This window comes from Sminthopsis crassicaudata, chromosome 1 (assembly GCF_048593235.1).
Source record: "Sminthopsis crassicaudata isolate SCR6 chromosome 1, ASM4859323v1, whole genome shotgun sequence".
Lineage (NCBI taxonomy): Eukaryota > Metazoa > Chordata > Mammalia > Dasyuromorphia > Dasyuridae > Sminthopsis > Sminthopsis crassicaudata.
The window spans coordinates 278,313,898-278,340,368 of record NC_133617.1 but is presented as its reverse complement, the minus strand read 5'-3'; the positions used below and the strand labels follow the sequence as shown (position 1 = coordinate 278,340,368).

The following is a 26,471-nucleotide window of genomic DNA, read 5'->3' as shown; positions in this document are numbered from 1 at the left end:
AGAAGAGAGCCGTCTATAGACGAGGACCGTGGGAGCTGACTGTGGACCACAACATAGCATTCTCACTCTGTTGTTTTTTGCTTGCATTTTGTTTTCTTTCCCAGTTTTTTTTATTGATCCAATTTTTCTTGTGCAGTAAGAAAACTGTATAAGTATATATACATATATTGGATTTAACATATATTTTAACACATGTATTGGACTACCTGCCATCTAGGGGAGAGGGTAGGGAAAGGAGGGTATAATTGGGAACAGAAGACTTTGCAAGGATCAATGTTGAAAAATTACTCATAAAACTTGTCTAGTTCCATATGATGTTTAAAAGGAGTTCCAAGGGGGCAGGTTTGTTCTTATCTGGTATTATTTACATGGTTTGATTTGCCAAGTTTTTTTTGCATACATTGAGAAGTACAATTCTAAAGTGATTTTATCAATATACTGTATAATAAATTATAACCCTGCAGCAGTTTAAGTTAAAGCATCCCATTTCTTTAAAAAAAAAAAAAAAAAAAAAAAAGAAAGAAAGAAAGAAAGAAAGAAAGAAAGAAAAACCCATGCATATTTTCTGTAAATAAAAAGTGTTAAGTAAAAAAAAAAAAAAAAAAAAAAAAATAGAAGAACCAGGCCTCTAGCTTCTGAGGACATCAATTTCCTGACTAATGGGATCATAGAATTTGGAACTGGGAAAAGGGACCTGAAGAGATTACTGAACAAATTTCTTCATTTTGTTAAGGGAGAAAACGAGATTCCGGGGTCACAAGGCTAAGAAATGGCAGGAAAAGGATGTAAATCTGGGTCTTTTTCCTCCAAATTCAATGCTTTTTCCACTAATGTCCAATAATCATTGAGGTAGAGAGAAACTAGAGAGCAGCCAGATCATTCCTGATTACCAGCCTTAGAACCCAGGATTCCAGACCCTTAGTCCATGGCTTTAGATGTGTTCCGGTCCTAACTTTTCATTTTTCTATTTTCTTTTCTTTTTTTTTTTTTTTTGCAAGGCAATTGGGATTGGGTGATTTGCCCAGGGTCACATTACAAGTGGGTGTTGAGTGTCTGAGGTCAGATTTGAATTTAGGTCCCCTTTAAATTCAAGATTTGTGGGTCTATGGTCATAGCTGCCCCAGATCTCTTCAGTTTTCAGATGAGATCCAGAAAAGAGACTTGCTTAAGGTCAAATAGTAGCAGAACCCAAATTGTGTTTCTTCATAGTATAAATACCTTATACAATTGTTGTCTATCATCTGGAAAGAAAATCTAGTTCGTTATCCAAGTCAGGTTATGAGTTAATGAAATAACAATGCTCTTGTGTTATTGTTTAAAAAACAAAAAAGGAAAACAAAACAGGTACACATCGATGCAGGGAATGGCCAAACAAATTGTAAATCAATTTAGTGAAATATTCCTATGCTGTGTGAAATTACAGACATGAAAAATCAGGAAAATGTAGCAAACATAGCTAGAGGCACAAGACAGAGCAATAGGTGCTTGCTTAGGTAAGCCAGAGACTGATTATTAAGGACCTATCTCTTCTGTTTTGAATATTTTTCTTCTGACCAAACAGAGATCCTAAGAGATGAGCATTTCCCCTCCTTAGGGTCTACTTCTTGAGTTTGAGAGATTAGGAATAAATGAGTTAGTTGCCAGGAGATGACCACTGAGGGGAAGGGCACTACTATCAGAATTCCACAGTGAAAGGACAAAAGCCAGAAGCCTTCTTAGATAGACCACAGTAAAACAATATAGACTTTTGAGGTAAAAGTGAAATGTTTGTTTAGCAATCCCACAAATACCTTTCTTTTTGGGGAAAGTATAATATGTATGTATGTGTATATATATAGTTATATTGTTTATATTTTAAATATTTGTTAACATAGGTATGGGTCTTTTATTTTAACTATTTCTTTTATAATTAGAAAAAATAACTGTCCTGCTTTTTATATTGAATACTTTTACTAAAAGCATCAGTGTTAATCCTTTGTAGGGTAGACGCTAGACATGAGCTTTACACTCAAGCTTTGTTGAAGAAATTTTCCTTAGCACTTCAGGGTGGGTATATAATAAGCAAGAGAAAAATGTAAATCACTGAAGCAAGGGTATATGTGCTCAGCTCTAACACTTGTTAAAAAAAAAAACATGGCAAGAGTTATACGAGTAAATATTGATTGGTGTGATAAGAACCAGGGAAACACTATTCACAATGATAACAATCTAAGTAGAAAGGGGTAGCTAGGTGGTGCAGTGGATAGAGTAACCCTGAAGTCAGAAGGACCTGAGTTCAAATATGGCCTCAGACACTTAATACTTCTAGCTGTGTGAGACACCTGGGCAAGTCTCTTAACCCCAATTGCCTCAGTTAAAAAAAAAAAAAATGGAAAGAACAAGAAAATAAAACAACTATAACTATGTCCAAGCCTAAGCCCAGTGAAGAATTGCATTTTCCTTTTTTGCAAAGTTGGCAAACAAGGAGGATGGAACAATACTGTTCCTGGAACACAAGAGGAGGTACTATATAAGAGATTATTTCTTTCCTTTTCCTCCTTTTGACTGATGCTAGTGTTACTAAGCAAACTTTTTTTTTTCTCTTTTTATCCTTTGTTACAAAGAAATGGTTTGGCTGTCTCCTCTGTTACATATTTCTTTCTCTTTGAGCACAAATGAAGAGAAGAATTCAGAAATTAAGTTAGCATATAAAAAGATTATCAATAAGAAAATGTTTAAATTAACATAATCCTAGCAGTACTTTTCATAATGACAAAAAACTAGAAACAAAGTGAGTGCTCACCAATTGAAAAATGACTTAATTGTGGTATATTAGTACCATTGTACTTATAAGGAATAAAGAATATAAGAAATTTAGAAAAACATGGGGAAATTTGTACGAATTGGTGCAGAACAAGAATACAGTGACTAAATAAATAAATGAATGTGACACTAAAAAGCAGCCAAATTCAGATTAATTGCAGTGTTGCCCAGTGTTATTCCCTAGAAATTAGGTGATGAAATACTTGTTTCTTTTTTAAATATAGAGGCAGAAAGCTTTGTGAACCGTATTGTATGTATTGTCAGATAAAATCTTTTTGTCTGCCATTTTTACTTAGCTGTTTTTATTACTAAGAAGTAAAGTTAATGAAATACACCTCCCTCTCCTAAATATAGGAGTTTTATAAAATGGTTTCCTAAATATAGTCAGACCAATAATTCAACAAAAAGGGCAGTATTTTTTTTAAAAATGTTCATCTCTACAGTTTTCACAAGCACCCCTGTGAGGTCTTAACAGTGGAAGTGACCTAGGAAACCAAAAACTATAGTAATAAACCAGCTCTGGTAAGTCCAAAATTTCATTTATGAAGTGTCCTTCTGGGAGTCTCAGAAGGTATAAAAGACATGAAGTCAAGTGAAAAGAATTTGAGTTTGAATCCTTGGCCTTAGTCGTGTCATTTCCTCTTCCTAGTTCTATAGATTGAAGGATTTGGACTAAATGATCTAGAAGATCATTTTCTAAATCCTTGGAATATGATTCCAGTTGAGCCCAAAAGCTTGAATGCTACTTCTAGACAAATTAAAACTATCTTTTGGTTGGGTATGGACGGAATATCTTAGGCCAAAAATATTTGTATTGCTAATTTATGAGTCAATACCTCTACTAGGTATATACAAAAGAAAAAGGGAAGAGGTCTACATAAACAAAAATATTTATTGCATTTATTTTTGTGGTGACAACAACCTAGAAACATTTACATTTCCTTAGAGTAATATCTATTCTGAAAATCCTCTCTTTCACCTATCTCACACTGGATGTCCAGTAGATATATGAAACTCAGTATGTCCAAAATGGAACCCATTATCTTTCTGCTTAAACCCTCCCTACCTCCTACTTTCCCTATTACTGTAGAGGACACCACCAGTCCTTGAGGCCCACCATCTAAGTGCCATTCCAGCTCATCATTCTCTCCCACCTCCTTATATCCAGTCTTTTGCCAAGACCTGTCATTTTCATAATTGAAATATCTCATTTCATATTTGAATATATTCCCTTCTCCTTTTACCCTGCCACTACTCTAGTGGAGGTCCTTACTATCTCATATGCTTGGATTATTACCGCAGTGTGCTGGTAGGTCTGCCTTCCTCAAGTCTCTCCCTACTTCAGTCCTTCCTGCATTCATCCACCAAAGTGATTTTTTTTCTAAAAGTTCAGGTCTTACCATGTTACCCACCCACTCAAGAAACTCTAGTGGATCCCTGTTGTCTAGAGGATCAAATAGTAAAAAACCCAAATTTGACATTCAGAGTCCTTTATAATCTATCCTTCTCCTACTTTTCTAGTCTTCTTATACTTTAATACCTTTCACATGCTCTGTGATCCAATGACACTGACTTCTAATATGGTCTACTAACAAGACATTCCATCTTCTAACCTCCAGGCATTTTCTCTAGCTTTTTCTCATGCCTGGAATTCTCTCCTACTCCTACTCCTTATAAGCCAACTACCTTAACTTTCTTTAAGTCCCAACTAAAATCTCATCTCCAGAATCCTTTCTCAACTCTCATAATTCTAGTAATAGACTCTCTCTCATAATTTTTTCTAGTTTTATTGTTTGTACATGTATGTAGCTTTTTTAAATATATTTTTTGCTACTTGTTGGCTTCCTCATTACACTGTGAGCTTCTTGAGGATAGGGACTATCCTTTGTCTTTTTGTATCCCTAGCCCTTTACACATTGTTTAGCACATAGTGGGCACTTAACAAGTGTTTATTGATTAAGTGAATGCCTATCTTTGCATCTTTAATTTCTTTCTCTTATCCTATTTACTATTTGTCAAATAATAGCAGGATAGAAAGGTCATCCTTGCTTTATTCCCATATTTATTGGGAATATCTTTAATATCCCCATTGCATATGATGCTTGACTTAGTTTTAGATATTTTTAATTAAGAACTATTTATACCTATATCTTATAGGTAAATCAGAAGTATTTTCTGAATCTTTTGAGAGAACATGTAGATTTTTAAAATAAACATTCATTCATTTTGACCTTTAATTTTTCTGTACTTTATGTTTCTTTGGTTTACATATTTGCACTATTTATCTTTTAAAAGGAGTTTATTAGAGTGCTTTCTTTATCATTTTGGGGTTGGTACTAACTGTTCTTTAAAAAAAAAAAAAAAAGCGAATATATCAGAATCAAAAGTATTTCTTCCCTTCTTTTTCTCATTTACCCATTCCTTTCCTGTAGTTCTTTTACAGCTAGTTCTTTCTTTTTCTCTTATTTTACTATAATCAAGATTCTGTTTGGGAACCTGTATTTTCTTTTGTGTTCTCAGTTTTGGTAGTTTATTACAGCTTAGGTTCTGATATATTTTTATATAGATATAGTGATTTCATCTTATTTAGCTACATATTTACTTTCTGCCATTTTATTTAATGAGGTTGGTTTCAGACAGCAGACTCAAGCCTCTCAAAATCAAAGTTTTTCTAAAATGGTAGAATCTGCCAGAATTTGTTTCTCCTTTGGAAAAACCCTTAAGAATGAAAAGTCATCTCTATACCATGATGAGTCTACAGTTTGGGCTATCACAAAACAAATTAGATGATGCTTTATTGTGTTACAGTAATTGTCATAGTCATTAAAATATTAAGAAATAAGTAATTTTATGTAGCCTAAAAGAAATCTAGTTTCCATTGCTAAAAATATTACCTGCCTTTGGAAATTTTGACTTAAGAGGCATAAATCATGTACTAACTGGAATGAAGCTAAAGAAGTTCTTGATTTGTTTTTTATTATCAAAATATATAAAGATCTTTGTGTCAATTCCAAATAAAATTAACCACATCTCATAAAGAAAGTGTACAACATAGCTACAAAGAGAGGCTTTACAAAAGAATTATGCTTTGTTTTAAAAACAAAACAAAACAAAACAAAAAAACCTTTGTTGAAGTTAAAACACTATGTCCAGGTTTTTGGTTCAAAAAATGCTAGACATTGAATCTTGGGGTTATACATTATGTTCCCATGATAGAAAGTAAGGGTAGGATAGATACCACCACTCTTTTTTTCTCTTTGGCAAGTACAGAGAGTAGTCAGATCAGACAGATAATTTTAATTGACTCTCTAGTAGTTATGACCATAGAGCCCTAGGAAAAATTGCAAAGTAAACATTACACACAATTCCCCTTCCCTCTAGAAACCCATTATTTTGCTCTGGCTATCTAGAAGTCTTCACCTCATGCAATTAAATTTTGGCTGTACTACGTCTTCCAAGGAATGAGTTCAACTTAAAGAATATAAATCCAAATGAATCCTTAATTTATGAAATTGGGAAGGAAAGATTTTTCTGAAAAACAAAAATTTATATCTTGGAAAGAGATTAGGTTTAACTCAAAACATCACCTGGAGCAAATATTGTACTTCAGCACTGAATAGATCCATTATTTAGCAACATAACTTTGTGAATGGCTATGGCTAAAAAAATTAATTACCAGCCTTGTAATCAGCTTTCTTTAAGGCCTTCTATTCCAATTGTTTTGTGTAAGACCTGCCAGAACTTGCTTTCTGCTTGGTCTTGCCTTTCAGAACATAAATCATTACCAAGTATAAATAAGGCTTGGAAGATTGTATGAATATCTCAGAGTCAATAGCATTAAGAGGAAATGTGCTTAAGTTATTTGGCTTTTGTTTTTAGATGCTTTTAAAAAATTATTATCATTTGGATTTCTTCATAGAGTCAGGCTGTAGATCCTGAGCCATTCTCAAGTCAAGAATCCAGTCTCATCATTGAACAGAAACCTCCAGTTTTTCCTCAACAATATGCATCTCAGGCTCAAATGGCACCGGGTAGTTATACACCCATTCAAGATCCCAACTTTCACACACTTGGACAGCGACCAAGTTATGCCACACTACGTATGCAACCTAGACCGGGCCTTAGGCCAGCTGGCATAGTACAAAACCAGCCCAATCAGCTGAGACTTCAACTCCAGCATAGGCTCCAAGCACAGCAGGTATGTGATTTTATTTTGCATATGTGTAATATATCTGGACTTGAAGTAGCTGGTATTAAAGGGCCTCAATATCAGTTCACTTCTTCTGAAAAAGTAAAAAACTACTCCAGTGGGCCCTAACAGTTCCCCATCTTCTACCCACTTTGCTTTTTTTTCTTCTCTCTTTTCCATCTTTTCCTTTCTGGCTTAGTCCCAGTTCATAGCTAGTTGAGGCTTAGGAGAAGGTGTTTGTCTTCAAAAAAAAAATCCCACTTCAGGATTCATATGGCCCCTGTTCGCTGATAGATAATAGGATGTGCCACACATTAAAACAAATGTGTATATATACATGCTTCTTGGAACAGGAGAATGATTCTTTTTGCTATATATACTATGTATATACATATACATAATTTTTTTCTATATACTTACCACTTACTGTCAAAACAGTAGCATTGAGAATTTTCTGTAGCAGAGTAAAATTCAAGTCTCATTTTTAATGTATTTGTGAGATCTATCTTCTTCCCTTGGCCACATTTTCTAATCATCTTCCTCTCCTACTTGAATACTTTGAATTATTGAATATTTCTAATCTTCAAATATTCCAAAATACCTTCTGAATTATAAGCAGTGTGAAAACTCAAGGATTAAGAATCCTAAGAGAGAGAGTTCAGCTGCTAATAATATGATTTTAATTTTAGACCCTATCTTAAAGCTTGCACCCTGACTGCAGCTTATAAATTTTTTAATAGGGCTGAAATAAAATGTATTCTTTCCAACTTTTTATGTTTGGTATATGTGTGCATTTAGAATCGCCAGCCACTTATGAATCAAATCAGCAATGTCTCCAATATGAACCTGACCCTGAGGCCTGGAGTACCAACACAGGTGAGGGAGCGGAAGCTACAAAATTCTTCTGTTTTAATTCTTATCTATTTTGTCCCTATGTTGATCAATTCTTCCTCTTTGATATCCTGGGCATAGTAACCTGTTAAGTCATGGGATATGAAATTGACCACACTGGATGTGTAATATCATCTGGTAATCTTCCCGTTACTTCCTTTCCCATTTGCCTAATTGCTACAGAATTTATCTAAAAATTCCTAAAGCCATAGTTAGGACCCATTTAGCTGCCTACACCTATTCCTTATGCCTCATCCCTCCTCTGGCTATCATCATTTGTTCTACTCCCTTTCTATTCCATTCTAATTCCTTTCCTTATGTTTGTCCCTCCTGTCATCTTCTCTCTTCTCACACCTCCTCCCTCGGTCTCACCTCTGCTTTTAGGGACTTGTCTGGGAGAACACTAGTATTAAAGGCCTGATTATTCACTTTTTTGAAACCTTACAGTATCAGTATTTATGGTGAGGCACTAAAACTGTCATTATTAGGTTTCATTGGAGAAATTCTAATTATTCAAGAGACCGTGTTATGTTGAGGTTCATGTGGTATTTCTGGAAACTGCTCTGTTCGGCAGCAGAGCGTATTATACAAGACTTCATTATAATCATTATTTCTGTGGCATTTGAATCAGAATGCTGCCTTTCTTTACCATTTCTGTGATTTGACTGGAGATAGTTTAGAGGATGTGCTTCACATCTAGTGTCTGATATATATATATATATATACACACATAGATTGTTACATTTTTGTGCCTATCCTCAATCTTTACCACCTCCCCTTGTTTTAGGGACCTATTAATGCACAGATGCTGGCCCAAAGACAGAGAGAGATCCTGAACCAACACCTACGACAAAGACAAATGCATCAGCAACAGCAAGTTCAACAACGAACTCTGATGATGCGAGGACAAGGGTTGAACATGACACCAAGTATGGTAGCCTCTGGTGGCATACCAGCAACTATGAGCAACCCCAGGATTCCCCAAGCAAATGCCCAGCAGTTTCCATTTCCTCCAAACTACGGTACTGGACTTACATCCCCACCACCTCTCACCAGTCCTTTCTCCCCAGTGTCCCCCAGTCCTGGGTCACAGCTCCTCTCTCACAGCTCCTTGCATGGCTCCCAGATGAATCTGGCTAACCAGGGAATGATGGGAAACATGGGAGGACAATTTGGGCCTGTCATGAGTCCCCAAATGCAGCACAATACCTTCCAGTTTCCCAGCTCAGGTACCACCTTTTCTTTGAGTGCAGGTCTTACTTAAGAGTGACAGAAGTAAGTGTGTGTGTGTGTGTGTGTGTGTGTGTGTGTGTGTGTGTGTGTGTGCGTGCGCGCGCAAGCATGCACATGCATACGAGAGAGAGAGAGAGAGAGAGAGAGAGAGAGAGAGAGAGAGAGAGAGAGAGAGAGAGAGAGATGTATAAATACAGTATTTATAATTTATATGTCTGGCTGTATCTTTATATACTTGTACATGTTTATAGTCTCTGGGTCTGACTCAAGCAAATCAATATAGTTCTACAACCATATGCAATAGAGAAAGAAAGAAACTAATTTCTCATAAATAAGGTTATCAAGGGTATACTCAAATCTTGTAAGCAAGAGTTCCTGGATATTATCAAATATAAACACTACAGAAGGCCTTAATATTGATTTGTTTTTGAGCATCATTCTCAAGAGATTAGTTCTTATGTAATGTTATGAATTTTAATATTTTGTATGCATGTGTCAATGTTATATTAACAGTATAATGATTAACGAATTAGCTGATTATATTGACTTCATTACAGGGACAAAAAGACATTTTTTTAAGCTTTTGTTTTTACTGTTGTAATTTATTATAGCATCTTATAACTGGTTTAATTGCTAATTATAAGTGCATGTTATACTAATGTGCTAGGCATGAATTTGATTAACGTAATATTAAAACTTCCTATGTTCCTTTTTATATAGTGTCCTTGGCACCTTATTCTTAGGACCCCAACTTTTTTCCTTGTATGATGCTTTTGTAGTGTCTAGTCCAGTGGTCCTCAAACTTTTTAAATAGGGGGCCAGTTCACTGTCCCTCAGACTGTTGGAGGGCCGGACTACAGTAAAAACAAAAGCTCACACTCTGTCTCCACCCGTTAGCCCATTTGCCATAAACTGGCGGGCTGCATAAACGTCCTCAGAGGGTCACATCTGGCCCGAGGGCTGTAGTTTGAGAACCCCTGGTCTAGTCAGTTGAATACTGAACAAAAACATTTTTTCAGTTCAATTGTAGCTATATATTTAAATTTTAATAGTAGTAGTAGTAGTAGTAGGTAGTAGTAATGTAAGACCGCACTTACGGCTACTCTCAAATGTTGTCTTTGGCATTTGGTAGTTATGTGATCCTGGGCCAGTCAGTTAACTTGTATGCTCTAGGAAGCTCCCCCAGAACATCAGCAAGTTGAGATCTGCATTGGTGGAAAATTTTTCTGCATCTGAAGTTCCCAAACTGATAAAATTATAAATCCTTTTCATAACTAATAACAGTAGTAATTTTATATGGTGCTTCACAATTAATAAAGAATAGTTAACTTTTCAGCATATGGAGAGAAATGTACATATTATTGTATACACATATTTCTTGGACTAACTTTTAGAGGTAATTTTCTTTTTTTCTCCATAGTTATAAATAAATAGATACTGTAGTGCCTAAGATTTTAGTATTAATTTAATGCAAGGCAATCTGAATCTTTCTAAATAGATATTATGACAATAACACTTTGGCTCTAGCATCCACTGAAGTTAGCTACAGTCTTAAAACAAGATTAAACAAGGAAAATTGCAAGGAATAATTTTGTTTTCCTTTGTGAAAATTTGGCCTTGGTGTTTAATGTAATAAATTTAGTATTGCTGCTTTAACTTGCACCAAACAAAAATGTCAGAGAATTGGGATTTTTTGTTTATTGACGTCATTCTGCAATCTTTTATTAAGTACATGTAATTAGCCACAGTATCATTGGACACTTGAAAGTAATTATGTATAAGCATTTAATTGGAAATGTGTGTTTTGTTTTTCCCATCTAACCTAGCATTACTAACTACTTTCTTTCTTTTCATTTTCAGGAATGAGTCAGCAGCCTGATCCAGGCTTCACTGGGGCAACAACTCCCCAGAGTCCCTTGATGTCCCCTAGAATGGCACATACCCAGAGTCCCATGATCCAGCAGTCTCAGGCCAACCCTGCCTATCAGTCTTCTTCGGAGATGAATGGGTGGGCACAGGGAAATATGGGTGGAAACAGGTAAAAGTTCTGTCTCTGTAAGCATCATGTAATTTAAACTGTATAGAAAATAGTTGGCCACAAGATATCTAGTCTTATTTATTGTTATTTTTAGTTATGCTTAAGTCATAATTTGTCCACCATAATTTTCTTTTTCTTCACTTTATGCTGCTTTCTCTAGAGCAAAAAGAATTTTAGACAAATCTGAATTCAGCCAGAGAAGATCATTTATATTATAGTCTTCTTCCCTATTAATTTATTTATTCAATACCATTTTGCATGGAACACATTTGAGAAAACCAGAAACTTGTAAAATGTAAAAACATAAACTGCTTATAATTGAGACATATAATTGTAGAAAAGGAAGATCTAGACATTGTCAGTTCTTTTGTGGGTTTTTTTAATACTCCAGTGCAGATATGAAATTAGATAAAATCTATATAGTTACAGAAAATGCCATTCTGTGGTCACTCCTAATGCCCAAAGAATGTCTAGACTATGCCTTGTTCTTCACAAAGTAACCTTACAGCACCTTATGTGTGTTCCTCAGCCCAATTTCTACTCCCTGATTATTCCCCTCTCCCTTCTCACTAAAATAAGTCATTGAATCACTTTTTCTGCAAAAGTGTATTTAAAAAATCTTGTAGCTAAACGTCTGATTGAGCTTTTATTTTTGAGTGTATTTGTGCATGTATATATAATCTCAGTCTTTCTCCTGTTTTCAGCATGTTTTCACAACAGTCCCCCACCACACTTTGGACAACAAGCCAACACCAGCATGTACAATAATAATATGAACATCAGTGTCTCCATGGCGACCAATACAAGTGGTATGAACAACATGAATCAGATGACAGGACAGATCAGCATGACCTCAGTGACCTCTGTGCCTACATCAGGGTTGTCCTCCATGGGTCCTGAGCAGGTGAGTACTGAAGGAGAAATAGCAGCAGTCTCATTCTAAAGTTATCTTTAATCTAGGTTTTGTATAAGTGCATCTGTCTTACAGCCTTAGTGTCTCCTGTTGACTTCCAAATTTATTTGAAAAGATTTGAAGAGATGTGTTTTAACTTTCAGTGAAACTAATAGAAATATCTGTTAATGATTAAATGAACATAAACAAATCTCCTGTGTCTGCTGAAGAATCTTTTAAAAATTGTGCTTATTTGTTATTTTTATTATTATTATAGGAAATTCCCTAAAAGAATGCTTTCAGTTAAGAAAGTGAATTTTCCAAACATTTCAGTTGTTCTCCTTTTTTTTGTATCTTCATGTTCAATTTTACATTTTTGAAATTAATTTTGTAATGTAGTTTTTGCAAAAATTTATTATTTTTTTTCAAAGGAGGAGTGCTTCCTTTCCCTCTGCCCTCAGCTCCCATTGAACAGAATTTTTTAAAAGGAAAAAAAAAAAAACCTCCAAAACAAATGCTCATATTAGCCATGTCCCCAGCTATATATATCTCATTCTTCATTTTAAAGCCATTACTTCTCTGACAGGAAGTAGAGGACATGATTAATCTTCAGCCTTCTCTGGATTGGTGATTCAGTGCTGCATTAATCTAAAGTCTTTCAAAGTTGTTTTTCTGTATAATGTTAATGTTTTCATATAAATTGTTTTTCTAGTTCTCTTCCCTTCACTTTGTATTAGTTCAGTGATAGAAACAGTGGTACAGATAATACAAAAACATTTCAATTAGACTCTGAAGTAACAAATACTTTTCATTTCAGCAAATGTCTGCTTATATGTCTGTTTTGTTTAGTTAAACATTAGATTTACTTTGCCTTACCAAAACACAAAACTATTGACATATTGGCAAGGAGACATTCTAAAGAGCAAGAAAAACAGTTAGAAATTAGAAATTTGCTGCAAACCATTCACACTTTTATAACCAATATAATTTTTTAAAAACTTGCACTTCATTTAGCAGCTATTGAATGCCTACCATATGCAGAGCACCGTTTTAGATCCTGATAGAAATAATAAAATTTAAATGAGACAATTAATTCTTGCCTTCATGGAACTTGCCTAATTTTAAGTATATTTTTTGTTAATTATGTTATAATTCACTACATAGTACTATGTGATAATTGCATCATAGAATTTCACATTTGTGCTTTGTTAAGTATGATAAGGATATTTCTGATTCTGGGAAGCAGGGAAAACTTATTAGAGGAAAATGGTTTTAAAGATTTGGTTTGGAATTCAGCAGGAAAGAGGGAACTAATATTTCTAAAAAGTGAAACAAAAAAGAATTTATAAAAACATGAACTGTTTGGTATTGTGTCACTTAGTCTCACACTATTCACATGACAAGGGCTCTTATTTTCATTTCATACATGGAGAAAATGAGACATGAAGTCACGTTGCAATGCATGTGTCCCCTAGCCCAACATGCTCCATTAGAAATTCCTTGAGAACAAGGAATACGTTTGCCTGATATCATACCCCTGAGAGCAAAGCAACATACAGGTAGTTCAAAAAGGAATTTAAAAGGTTGTCAATGAACAAACTGGTTTTAAACCCCCATTCATTTAAATGCCGTTTACAGTCAAAAGTTAGTGTGAGTGCCAAGAAAGTTAGCAAACTGTGAGTATTCTTTGGCATTTAGAAGGCTTTTACACATGCTAATAGACAAATCATTTTGTCAGAATAGTCTTAGGAATAATTTTTAGTTGTTTGATTTGTTTGTTTGTTTGATATTCACACTTACTGGTACTTGCTAATGAATATTTTCTATAAGTGTTCCAAGACCCAGCTGATAATTGTAGGGTCTTAGACATGAATCACCAATCTCATTAGAGCCAACTGAAAACTGAACTTCATATAGCATAAAAATTATTCTTTTCTATCTAAACTTCATTCCCACCTCTTCTACTAACTAGATCTCTTATCTACAGTCATTTCTAATCCCTGATTATAAATTGGAAGTAAAGAAAATACCTGTTCCACCTACCTAACAGGACTGTTGTGAGGATCAAATAAGATGACTGTGAAATTAGTTTAAATATTGTATTTTACCATATAAGCATTAATTTGTTTGAAATTTTATTGTTAGAATTTTAAGTTGAATTCCTTCGGGGGGGGGTGTAATAGAAGTGTGTGAGTCCTAGAAGATTTTTACATATGCTCATTTTGATATTCATATTCTAGAGAAGAAAGTTCTGTAAAATCCTGACACACATATACCCATCTCCTTTACTATCTTGTTGCCATTAGGTTAATGACCCTGCTATGAGGGGAGGCAATCTTTTTCCAAACCAGCTGCCTGGGATGGATATGATTAAGCAGGAGGGAGATGCATCACGGGTAAGAAACAATGAAGAATATGTTAGTAAAGTGAACTATAAATCTATAAATGTTTGAAAGATTGTCGTCCCCCAATCCAACTTTGCATTTTTTGTCATAATTTGGACTTTTTTATGACATACCATGATTTAAATATGTAACAAGTTTCATTTTTTTAATTGATTGTAACAGAATTTAATCTAGTTTTAACTCAGAATGGCAAATATGACCTCTTTTATTAGTTTTCATTTCATAGCAGAGGACTAGTTATGTTAGGAAAATATATTTATCTGCTTTTAGTAACTCATGTTAGTTTTTTTTCCTCTTTTTTTTAAATTAAAGCTTTTATTTTTCAAAACATATACATGGATAATTCTGCTACATTAACCCTTGCAAAACCTAGTGTTCCAATTTTCCCCCCTTCTCCCACATACCCCCTCTTTTAGATGGCAAGAAATCTAGTATATTTTAAACATGGTAGAAATATCTCATGTTAGTTTTTAAAGAAGCTAAGTAGACACTTGATATTACTTAGAATTTTTTCCAGAAAGTGTTATAATTATTACTTGAAACCAAATCAATTTATATTCTAGCTATCAAATCATTAAATGGGGAAGCATCTGTAGATTGCACATCAGCAATTACTCTGTAATTTTGAGTCTTAAGAGAGGTGGCTAAAACACTGTGAGGTATCTCCTTATCCATGGTTACATAGCTGTATGTCAGAGGTAGGATGTGGGTTATGTCTTCTTCCACTGCCATTATATCATTTACTGTCCACATATCTGTATCCACATAAATATGTATATGTGTAAATGTGTGTGTATGTAAATATGTAATTACATATAGATAGACATTTGCCCTATTCTGATATTTGGCTATCATGACATTGAGATGACCTGGATTTTCCATGCCAAAATATGACCTTATAAGCCCTACAACAGGGACTCCACCTAGCTAACCTCAGTGAAGATCATTAATTTAACTTAGGATCATGAATTTTTCAGGTTTAGCAACTCTTATTATAGAGAATTTTGGAAATCTCTTAAGAGAGTATCCATGTTAACAAAGTACATGTGTGATTAAATATATATGTATAAATGTTCTGGTGCATAACTTCAGCCTTTGGGAGGCAGCCTAGTGAAGAGGGAAGAAAATCAGATTTAGAATCAGAAAAACATGGGTTGTTCTTCTTACCTTGTCTGTGACACTTAAAAGCTATGTGACCATGGAAATAATAATTTTTCTGAGCTTCAGTTTGCTTATATGGAAAAGGTTGGTGTGAGGCTAGTAAATGGCTCATGAAGAAATTACCCTTCTCCTCAACAAAGCAAGCCCTTCTATATGTGTCCTTATTCCAATCCTATCCCATCTACTCCAACAGATTTCTTTCTTTATCATCCCTACTCTCTCCAGTCTTCAGTCTCTCCTTAATTACTATGTTCCTTCTCTGATCTACAAATGCACCTGTGATCTTCCTCATCATTAAAAAAAAGAAAGAAAGAAATTCCTGTTAGATATTATCCTGTATTATTTCCTCTTCTTGATTGACCTGTCCAAGAAAGACATCTATAATCAATGCCTCTACTTCCTCTCCTCTCACTTCTACATTCTCTACAATCTGGCTTCCAGCCTCATCATTCCACCAAAGTTCCTCTTTCCAAAGTTACCAGTGATTCTTTAATCCTTTTCTTAATCCTCCTTCTTGACCTCTTTGCAGCCTTTGACACTAATATATTTCACTCCCACACACAAGCTTCATCTCCAGGCCCGCCGTACTCTTCCTCCTTAATTCTACACTTTAGTTTTCTTGACTTTCTTCCAAGAGGCCTTTCCCAGTGGTTCTCCTCCTCCCACCACTCAAGTGATTTTCCTAAAACATAGGTCCTACCAAGTCACTGCTTTGCTCAAGAAACTCCAGTGGTTTCCCCATCGCTTCTAGGATCAAATATAAAATGCTTTAACATTCAAAGCCTTTCAAAGAATTAGAAATTGAGAATTAGAATTAGATGTCTTATCAATTGAGGAATAGCTGAACAAGTTATTGTATATGATTGTTGGAATACTATTGTGCTTTAAGAAATGATGAGCAGGATGTCTCAGAAAAACAGGAACTGATCAAAAGTGGATTGAACAGAACCTGGAGAACATTGTACACAGTAACAACAATATTGTTAATGATTTTCTTTGAATAATTTAGCTATTCTCAGCAATACAGTGATGCAAAACAGTTTGTAAAACTTATGATAAAAGGTGCAGTCCATTTCTAGAGAAAAAAAATGATAGAGCCTGAATACAGATCAAAGACAACTTTTCTTTACTTTTCTTATTTTTCTTGGGATTTATTTTGTCTGTATTTGCTTTCACAGAATGATGTACATGGAAATGTGATTTGCATGACAACAAATGTATAACCTATGTCAAATTGTTTGCCTTCTCAATGAGGAGCAAGGAGGGAGAGAATTTGGGATTCAAAATTTGAAGAAGGGGAAAAAATAATATTTTTTTAAATTTTGCATGTTTTTGAGAAAAATATTAAATAATGAAGAAAAAAGAATGTTTAAAATTGTCTTTACATGAATTTTTTTTAAAATAAAAATTATTTTTAAAAGAGGTATTCAAAGCCTTCTCATACCTTTCTAGTCTTCTTCCACCTTACTCTGTACCATATATTCTTTGATCAAGTGACATTGGTCTTCTGGCTATTGCACATACAAGACCCTCCATCTCTTGGTTCTGGGCATTTTTCTTGGGCTATTCCCCATGCCTAGAATGTTGTCCCTCTGCAACTTCACTTACTGACTTTACTGGCTTTATTTTAAATACCATCTAAAATCCCATCTTTTACTTGGAAAACTTTCCCAACACTTCTTAATTCTAATAGTACATTTTATCTCTTAATTATTTCCTATTTCCTGTATATAGCTTGCTTTATTTATATTTGTCTCCATGTCTTTTCCATTCTATTGTGAGCTCCTTGAGGGCAGGATGGATGAAGAATATAATGAACTTTTGTATGAATACAAAAGGCTGGCTGGACCTAACCTAAATAACATTTGGAAGTTCAAAATCAAAATATTATTTCAGATTTGCCATCATTTACTGTAAATTAAACACTGACGCATCCTGTAGTGGTTGTAGTAATTATTTTTAGTATCTATTTGGCTTTTCTTTTTACATTTACTTCAGTCCATACACATTATATGTATGCTTCTTTAAAAAAAAAAATTATAAGTGCTTATGTTTAAACAACAAGCGACAACTTTTAATAGTAAGAGTTGGTGTATTGTGGTTAAAGTGCTACACCTAGTGTCAAAAAAAAAAAACAAAGGTGTCAAACCCTTCCTATGATACCTACTTCTCAGAGCCACTATTTCTTCATTTTAGTAAAGAAGTTGATCTCTGGAGTTCCTTTCCACTCTAAACTTGATTTTAGTGACTGTATTACAATTTAAGATCTATTGTTACTTTTGCAAAAGAACTGTTAGAACTAAGTTAATTGGACTTTACTGAGTGCTATCACCTAATTTTACCAAGGTCTGGATTGTATCAATCTCATTTTCTTTTCTATTTTATCTTCTTCTGACTGTTCCTTCCATCATCTGTACTTCATTTTAAGTTGATTGTTATGGCTCTGATAATTTCATAACGAAATGCATTCTATGTTTCTCCCCTTACCTCTATGATATATGAACAAGGCCTCTTATTCAACTTTCTCCTTGTCATCCTTCTACTAACATGTGTGCATTATATATTAGCAGCAGAGATTTTTTTCAGTAACCTTCATCTTCTGTATCTTATTGTACTGATATGAATATTGGCATTCTAATACTGATAATTTATTTTAGATTATTCTAGTTATCCTAGATTTTGCTAAAACTTGACTTATTCATTGAATAATGTGATCATTGATAAAATTAAACCAAGTATGTGTAGATAAACATAAATATAAACTAATATGTGTGTATAGATGTACAATGGGAAGGTCACTATTCACTTTTACAAAAAAGATTCTGTGATTTAAAAATTATTTCAACACATTTTTGCTTTAAGTGACGAATTTTTATGTTAAAGTATAAATTCTGTTTAGCAAAATTAATTGAATATACAATCATTCATATTTAATTGCATTACATAAAGAAGGCACATTTGTGTCAGTCACCTGAGGATTATGGAATCACTACCCAAGGATTCAAATGTGCTGTATTATCCGTCATGTTAGTTTATAATAAAATGATGTGCTAATTGCTGTTTCCTTAGCCTTACCTCAGAATACAGCAGTTGAACTTTTTAGCCACAGTAAAGTTTTGGGGCATGGAGCAGGTCAAGACCTCTAATTTTATTGATATAAAGCACTCCTGGTAAGGAAACTCCCTTTCATGTGCTCAGTAATTTATAGTCTCTCTTAGAGTTGACTGGGGCAATGAGAGGTTTAGTGATTTACTAGTTATCATACAACCTTATGTGACACTTGAGGTCACACTTGAGTCCACCCCAGGGCCAGTCTATTTGCTCTACCATCTTGCCTCCATATAGCAATTTAGCCATAAAGTTAATGGACTATAAATATTTTACAGCGAAAAAATTTTTAAATGACTGCAGAATGGAGGCTTTTTCTTCACATTTCAATCAGAAATATACTTAATGTAATATACCAATAAATGTCATATTATAGATAATTCAGAAAAAGAAAATTTGTAAAATGATATTTTAATGTTTTGATGGATCTTATGATTTCATTTGGTATGAGATTTCAGATGAAAATCTCTCTGAATGCTTATGAGAGAGTTGCATTATTGTTGGGATTACTCCATTACCTAATGATCACTGTAATTGATGCCTAATCTACAAATTTGTTACATAATTTCAATTGGGCCTTTATTGCAAGGTAATTGTCCTACTTTTCTCTGATTAGTTAACTCTCTCATTTCTCCATATTTAAACTCTTTTCTCAAAGTTCCCACAGCAAGCCATGACTCTAACCTCTCAGCTGAAGAACTTATTTTTTTGTTGTTGTTTAGTTGTTTTCAGTCATGTCTTACTCTTCATGACCCCATTTGAGCTTTTCTTGACAAAGACACTGTAGTGGTCTGCCATTTCCTTTTCCAGCTCATTTTACAGATAAGGAAACTGAGGCAAACAGAGTTAAGTGACTTGCCCAAGGTAACACAGCTAGTAGTTATCTGAGGCTTCATTTTAATTCAAGGTGAGTCTTCTTGATTCCAGACTTAGCACTCTATCCAATGTGCCACTTAGCTGCATCTACTTCTTTATTCTACTTCTCTATAGATATTGTGGCCCATTCATCAAGAGTTCCCCTTCTCCTCTCATCATTATTTCACATCACCTCCCATTGTCTCCTCCTCAACTCTGACCTCAGATCAAGAAGTGGCCCTTCTCTTTGCCAAAGCCAACCCCTCCACATTTTGATCCCTTCCCATCTTTTCCAGCAGATTGCTCCCCTTTTTTCTTCCATTAGACTGTAAGCTCCTTCAGGATAGGGATTGTCTTTTTCTTATTTAAATTCCCAGGGGATACAATGTCAGTCACAGAGTAGGCATTTAATAAATGCTTATTGAATTGACTTATCATTTCCATAGTCATTCTCTTATCTTCAGTCTCATCTATTGACTTCTCTACCACTGCAAGTGTACCCATGACTCTCACATCCTTTTAAAAACCCTCGTGTTATCCTAACATCCTTTTAGAAGTAACATCCACTTAGTAGTACTTCCACTTAGTACTTGCGCTTTTCTCTTACTTGCTTCTAAAACTTTTTCAGTCCAGTTTCTAGCCTCATTATTCAATTGAAACTGCCTTCTCCAAAATAATAAATTATATCATAATTTCCAAATCTAATTTTCTCAATCTTCTTTCTTCTTGATTTCTCTGTAACCTTTGACATTATTGTTCATCTTCTCTTGGTTTTTATCCCTTGATCTGTCTAACCAGCTCTTTTCTCTGCTTTGCTCTGTCTTCATCTTTTCACAATCCTTAGTTGTGCAAGCCCTCCAAGGCTTTTTTGGACCTTCTTTTTTCTCTCTAAACAGTCATACTTAAAGCTCTTTTCAGCTCCCATAGGTTCATTTATCATCTCTTTGCAGACACTAACTCAGAAGTTGCAAATATTAATTCAGCCCAATGCTTTTCTCTTGAGTAATAATCCGGTGTTCCCACTTGCCTTTTTGGTAACTTGAACTGGATACCCCATAGGCATCTCAAACTCAGCATGTCCAAAATAACTCATTCTTTCCCCAAATTCTTCCCATTTCTGAACTTTTCTATTATTGCTGAGGACACCACCATCCTTTTATTTACTGGGACTTGCAACCTCAACATCATCTTACAAGTTGCCAGATCTCATCATTTCTATCTTCTCAGCATCTCTCATCCACTTCTCTCCACATGAATTGTTGCAATTGTTTTTTGCTTAGTCTCCCTACTCCCCTTCCATAACAGAACAGTCCATCATTTACCCATTTCCTAAGGTTAATTTTCTTAAGTATTGGTCTGACCATGTCATTCCCCCCTCCCCAGTTTAGTAAAGTATTCTGTTTTGCATTTGAAGTTCTTTATAACCTGACCCCTTTCTGTCAGAGAATATATTGTCATGTCTCCTTTCTTTCCTTCCCCTCACTGTGACTCTGACCCCAGCTACACTGGCCTACTTGATGTTCTTCACACAGAGTACTTCACCTCCTTTCTTCCTGAATCTGAAATGTTCACTCTTCTCATGTAGGCCTCTTAGTTTCCCTGGCAAGATTCATTTTGAGTCCTTCCAGAACTATTTATCCCTTCTATCTGAGATTACCTTCAATCTACTCTGTCTATATCTTGTAGCTGTTTACATGGTGCATCCCCATTAAGATGACAGCTCCTTTTAGGGACTGGTTTGTTTTTCTTTTAATGTCCAGTGCCTGGTATGTAGCATGCATTTAAAATATGTAAGACATGATTGTTGATTTATGACAATTCCTTCTTTTTAAAGTTCTACAGTGATACAGTGGCTAGAGTACTGGGCCTGGAATCAGATGACTTCAATTCAAATCTGGCCTCCAATAGTTAGTACCTATGTGACCCTGAGCAAATCACATCTCTTCAATTTGCCTTCATTTCCTCAAGTGTAAAATAGGAAAAAGAATAGCACTTGCTCCTCAGGGTTTCTTTGAGGATCAAATGAAATTGTATTTATAAAAGCCCTTGGCACATTGCCTGGTACAGAGTAATTGTGTATATAATTGATGTGTAGTAATTGATGTGTGTATATATGTTTATAAATGCCTTATGCACATTGTCTCATTTGGTGTTCACAACAACTTTGTTACATGATTACTACAGGAACCATCTCATTTTTTACATTAGGAAACTGTAATAAGCTTATGTGTGTGGCCTGCTCATTCAGAAGCAGATTTTGAATCCAGGTCTTATCTCATTCCAAGTCTTGAGTGCTCTTCTGACTGCACAATATTGCCTCTAAATTGCTAAGTCTAAAAATAATTACTGTAAAGACAGTATCAAGAAACTCGGATTTTTCCTAGCAATCATTAGAAATAAGCCTTTTGGTTGGTAGACTTTAATCAACCCTGTCAGCTATTTTTCTGTTTTTTAATCTTTCACAGTAATCCTTGAACTGTTTCATATATTTTTATAAATGTTGCTTCTATGTTTATGGAGCACATAAATCAGGAATACTCCCATTTGTCTCCCATCTGTACATTCATGTTAGTTTTTTGCCATGGTGTTCATTTGTATTGGGGGAAATTACTTCTTGTTTGAATGTCTTCGTCTTGAACTTGATGGTATTGTTCACCAAAAAAAAAAAAAAAAAGTCTTATTTCATGAGTCTTTCTCTCTCGTTTTACAGAAATATTGCTGACCCTGAAAGCTGCTGGTGGCTCTTTCTTCACTTATCTGGGCTCTTACCAGTTTGAAGAGCTGGCTGCCTTTGTTTTGACCCAGCTGACCTGCAAGCCAGTTTTGCTGGAGCAAACTCAGCTTCATCCTAACTACAGACAGGACTCAGCTGATTCCCAAAGTGGAGTCAAAACGGCTGTTGCAGGAGGAGCAGCCTCTTCTTTGACAGTCTGAAGCTCGCATACAGACATTGCTCAGTCTGTTCACTGCATTCACCTTAGTGCAACTTAGATCTCTCCTGCGAAGTAAATGTTGACAGGCAATTTTCATAACCATGTCAGATTGAATGTATTTAAATGTATGTATTTAAGGAAAACAACCATGCTCTTGTTCTGTTCCTGTTTGGTTCTAGACACTGGTTTCTCACTTGATTTTCCTTGGCTAATCCGTCTGGTGCAAAGAATTGTGGTTTCATTTGAAAAAACCACGTTTTAAGCTGGAGTCTGCAATTTGGGAAAGAAGCAGGGCAGTCACTGGGATGGAATTGTATGCACAGAGATGCCTGTTAAGTTGATCAATTTACAAAAGGTCTTAGAAGATAGCTAGACCTTTTTGAAAGCGCTAAGGCTCCTTCCAGAATGGGTTTCCATTTACCCATCAGGCAGCAATGAGCCTATGGCCAGGCTCTTCATATTTAGAAATACTTTCCTTTTTTTCTATGATAGAAAACCAGCCATCTCACAGAAATCATGAAGCCAGAAGAAATGTCTTTGTTTTTCTCTTCTGTTCCCTACCTGACTCCACCCAATTAAGTTATCTATAGACTTGGTTTAGAGATCTTTTAAATCCACTCTAATTAATATGCATTACTCCTGGCTTTGAGATCTTCTTTACCCCAGAAGACCCCAATCCTACTGTAAGGAAGAAACCAAGTCAGCCCTTACATGTCATTAGGTGTTTGATAGGTATCAGCAACCTATCATGTGCCCACGCAATGCTGAAATCCTGAATTTCAGAAAACTGGGACAGGCACTGTCTGTGAAGTATATTCATTCCTCTTTTCACACTCCCCTGGCCTACAGTATTGGGGGAGTTGTAGGATGGGAAGTGGAGGTTGGGAGTTGGGGGTTGGGGAGAAGACAAGGAAGGTAAAAACTGTGTTCAGAATTTATGGCAGAGATCACTACAAATTTAGCCGTCATCATCATGTGTTTTTATTTTGTTTCTTAGACGAGCTGATAAGCTGAAATTTTGTAAGGTACATGAAATCCAGTTTATATGTAAACAAGCAATAATTTAAGTTGACAACTTAAGCGTTTTAATTGTATGATTTTTTTGTGAGGTATACATGTTGTGGAATTGATTCAAAATGAGGTACTTCAGTATTAAATTAGAGATCTTCATAGCAATGTGTCTCCTAAAGGTGTTTTGTAAAGGATCCCAATGCCTTGAATAGACCTAATTTGTAGGCTTAAGACTTTTTATTTTCTAGACCTTGTGATTCTGCTCATAAATCATTTATCTAATCTATATGATATGCAGCCACTGTAGGAACCAATTCTTGATTTTTATATGTTTATAATTCTTTCTTAATAAATCTTAGAGAAACTATGTTACTAAAGCCAACCACTTTTAAGGTGGTTTTTCTTGCCCACTGTGGTGCATGAGTAACCTTTTACTAACTGGCTTCAGTTTCTGAGAACTGAATACCAAGAAACTGGAGGCTTTTGGGGAGCTATTTCTTTCCTAGTCCCTGACACAAATACTTTCTTATTTCACCTTCAGAGTGATGTCTTTTTTTTGATGTCTAAAATGCAGTGCATTTTATAAGCAATTAACCAGGCCTTTTAGGAACAAAGGAATTTTTCCTTGCAATTTGATTATCTGGCCAGGTGAAAATTACCCCTAGTATATTTATATCTCTCTATATATTATAATGTGAAAATAGGGAAAGTATATAGTGAGATATAAGCCCAAAGAGATGATACAGTCCCAAAGTGTTGGTCCACACTGAGGAAATTTTCTGGAATTCTGCATTTCAATACATTTGTTTCTGATTGAGAGAGATGTTAGTAATACAGGGAGGTGGCTAGGGATCAGTACCTTGGAGAGGTCACCACTTCATATGTCCCCCTAGAAAGGCTGAGCTTAGTCAAAGCCATTGGATTGTCTAGCTGAGGTAGGAAAGTAAGCAGCTGTTGACCCTGAACTCCATGATCTCGTTGATATAATGAGATTTGTAGTATATCTTTGTTAATGTAACCAGTTTAAAACTTTATTTATAGAATGAGAAGAATTTTGGTTTCACACAACCCAAGAAAAAGTGGGGTTTTGAAATTTTTTTCTTTGGGGGGTGGGGCATACAATTCCTTTTTCAGTTGTTGCCGTCCATAAGAGGGTCTCTTTTTGCTAATTAACAGATCGCCAACCTTGTTATATTGGTTCCAATCCTGATGAACCTGCGGACTTGTTTTGTTTGTAAATTAGGTTGTTTCATAACCATTACTCTTTTCAGGTTAATGATATTATATGTAATCTTCTGGCTCAGATCAAGTAATGGAGCTTTGCTTTCCGTGGAATTAAGGAGGAAAAAATTGAGTGAAAGAATCATCTGATCATATTGATCATACTCAAACAGGAAAATTAAAGCCAAATCAAATCCCTTCATTATCAGTATTTCCCATTCTATACACAGTAAATTTGTTTGACAGAGTACTTGGTTTTTGTTTAATAGAACAAATAATCAGTGTTCTACTATATTACTAAATGTGAAGGACACATAATGTGAAAAGTATACATACATTAACTTGGTTGTTTGACCCATTTAAGTGTTCATGTAACGTGGTGAGTTTAAAAAGTGAAGTGAGCTGTTTTACTACAATGAATTAATTTGTTTGCACTCAAAGTTGAAAATATTGACCCCACCCCCTCTTCTGCTATCTTTTTTGGCCTGTATTAAATGAAAGCAATGTTTTTGCAGTTTATATAATACAATTTTTAATCTGTGTTTAAAAATGGAGTTCGTCTGGGCTTAACACATGAAATGGGTGGCACAGTTAGTTCCACTTGCAGAACCCAAAGATACACAATCAGTTTTGAAATGCAACTTAAGCCATTAATTAATTGTTGGTGTGAATTTAAAGTTTTCTAGTATTTGTATGGTAGTGTGCTGCCTAAGAGCAAAAGCATTCTGTGCACAGAATAAAATTACTGTAGTGGCTTTGATTTGAATTAGAATTTTCTCCTTGGTGTTTCTTTATAGACTAAAACAAAACCTTTTAAGTTTCATACTACAGGTAAAAGCTATGTGCAAGAACCTCAAAATGCTAAAATCTAGCATAATGCCTTAGATCTGTTTTTAAGTCTTGTATATTCCTACATAGCTGTCTGATGTATTATATTTGTATAGTGAATTGTGTACAATTTTGGAATAAGTGCATCATCACTTATCTTTATGTTGTGAAATAGTGATGATGACACATTTCTTCAAACATTTAACTGTCCTTTTTTTTTTCTTTGTCATTTGTGGGTTTTATTTGTACAGTTCCTCATGAAGTTGCATCTGAAATGTGTGTATATGAAAAGATTATACAAGGGTAAAATTAAGCAATATATTAACTATGGTTCTTCAGGAGAAAGCTTACAATGTTTGGGTTGTGATTTACTTTCAAAACGGAGTTGACTCTGAACATCACCTTGTTCACCTGCATCGATGTTTGTATTTCTAGTGTGAGCAGTTTATGCAAAGGTAGATATATTCAGAGAAATTTTAAATACATTTATGCAAGTTAATATTGCTTTGCTGATGCTATTTGCTTATTTGATGTTAAATAATGCTATTGTAAATAAAGACTGTTGTTATTGCATCATTTAATAAATTTTAATGCCTTCGGGTTTTACATGGCTTTAGAGATTGCAGTGTGTTTATATTCATTTATTTCAATATGCTTGAAGTTAAATAGATAAACAAAAATACTGTTCTGCATGTTGTAATAGAAGGAGTTATGGACTTGGAATCAGAAGAAAACTAGTTTCCAATCCTGAGTCTTCTGCTTACTGGCTTTGTGATTATGGGCATATAATTAACTTTTCTGAATTCTAGTTTCTTCTTTTGTACCGTGGGGATGAAAATACCTATAGTTTCATCTCGTTAGGCACATTATAAGGATGAAATGAGATAAGGTATGTTAAACAATT

At 34.8% G+C, this 26,471-nt stretch overlaps 1 protein-coding gene across 1 annotated transcript in view; it reads left to right on the top strand.

Annotated features, from left to right (window-relative positions):
- Nucleotides 1-26,185, top strand: part of NCOA2 (nuclear receptor coactivator 2) — a 285,798-nt gene extending 259,613 nt beyond the window's left edge. The window contains 8 exon segments of the mRNA XM_074278854.1: nt 6,722-7,000; nt 7,790-7,867; nt 8,670-8,904; nt 10,976-11,153; nt 11,858-11,876; nt 11,878-12,057; nt 14,352-14,441; nt 22,285-26,185. Coding sequence (XP_074134955.1) covers nt 6,722-7,000; nt 7,790-7,867; nt 8,670-8,904; nt 10,976-11,153; nt 11,858-11,876; nt 11,878-12,057; nt 14,352-14,441; nt 22,285-22,296 — 1,071 coding nt within the window. The 3' untranslated portion in view covers nt 22,297-26,185.
- The last annotated feature ends 286 nt before the right edge of the window (nt 26,186-26,471 follow it).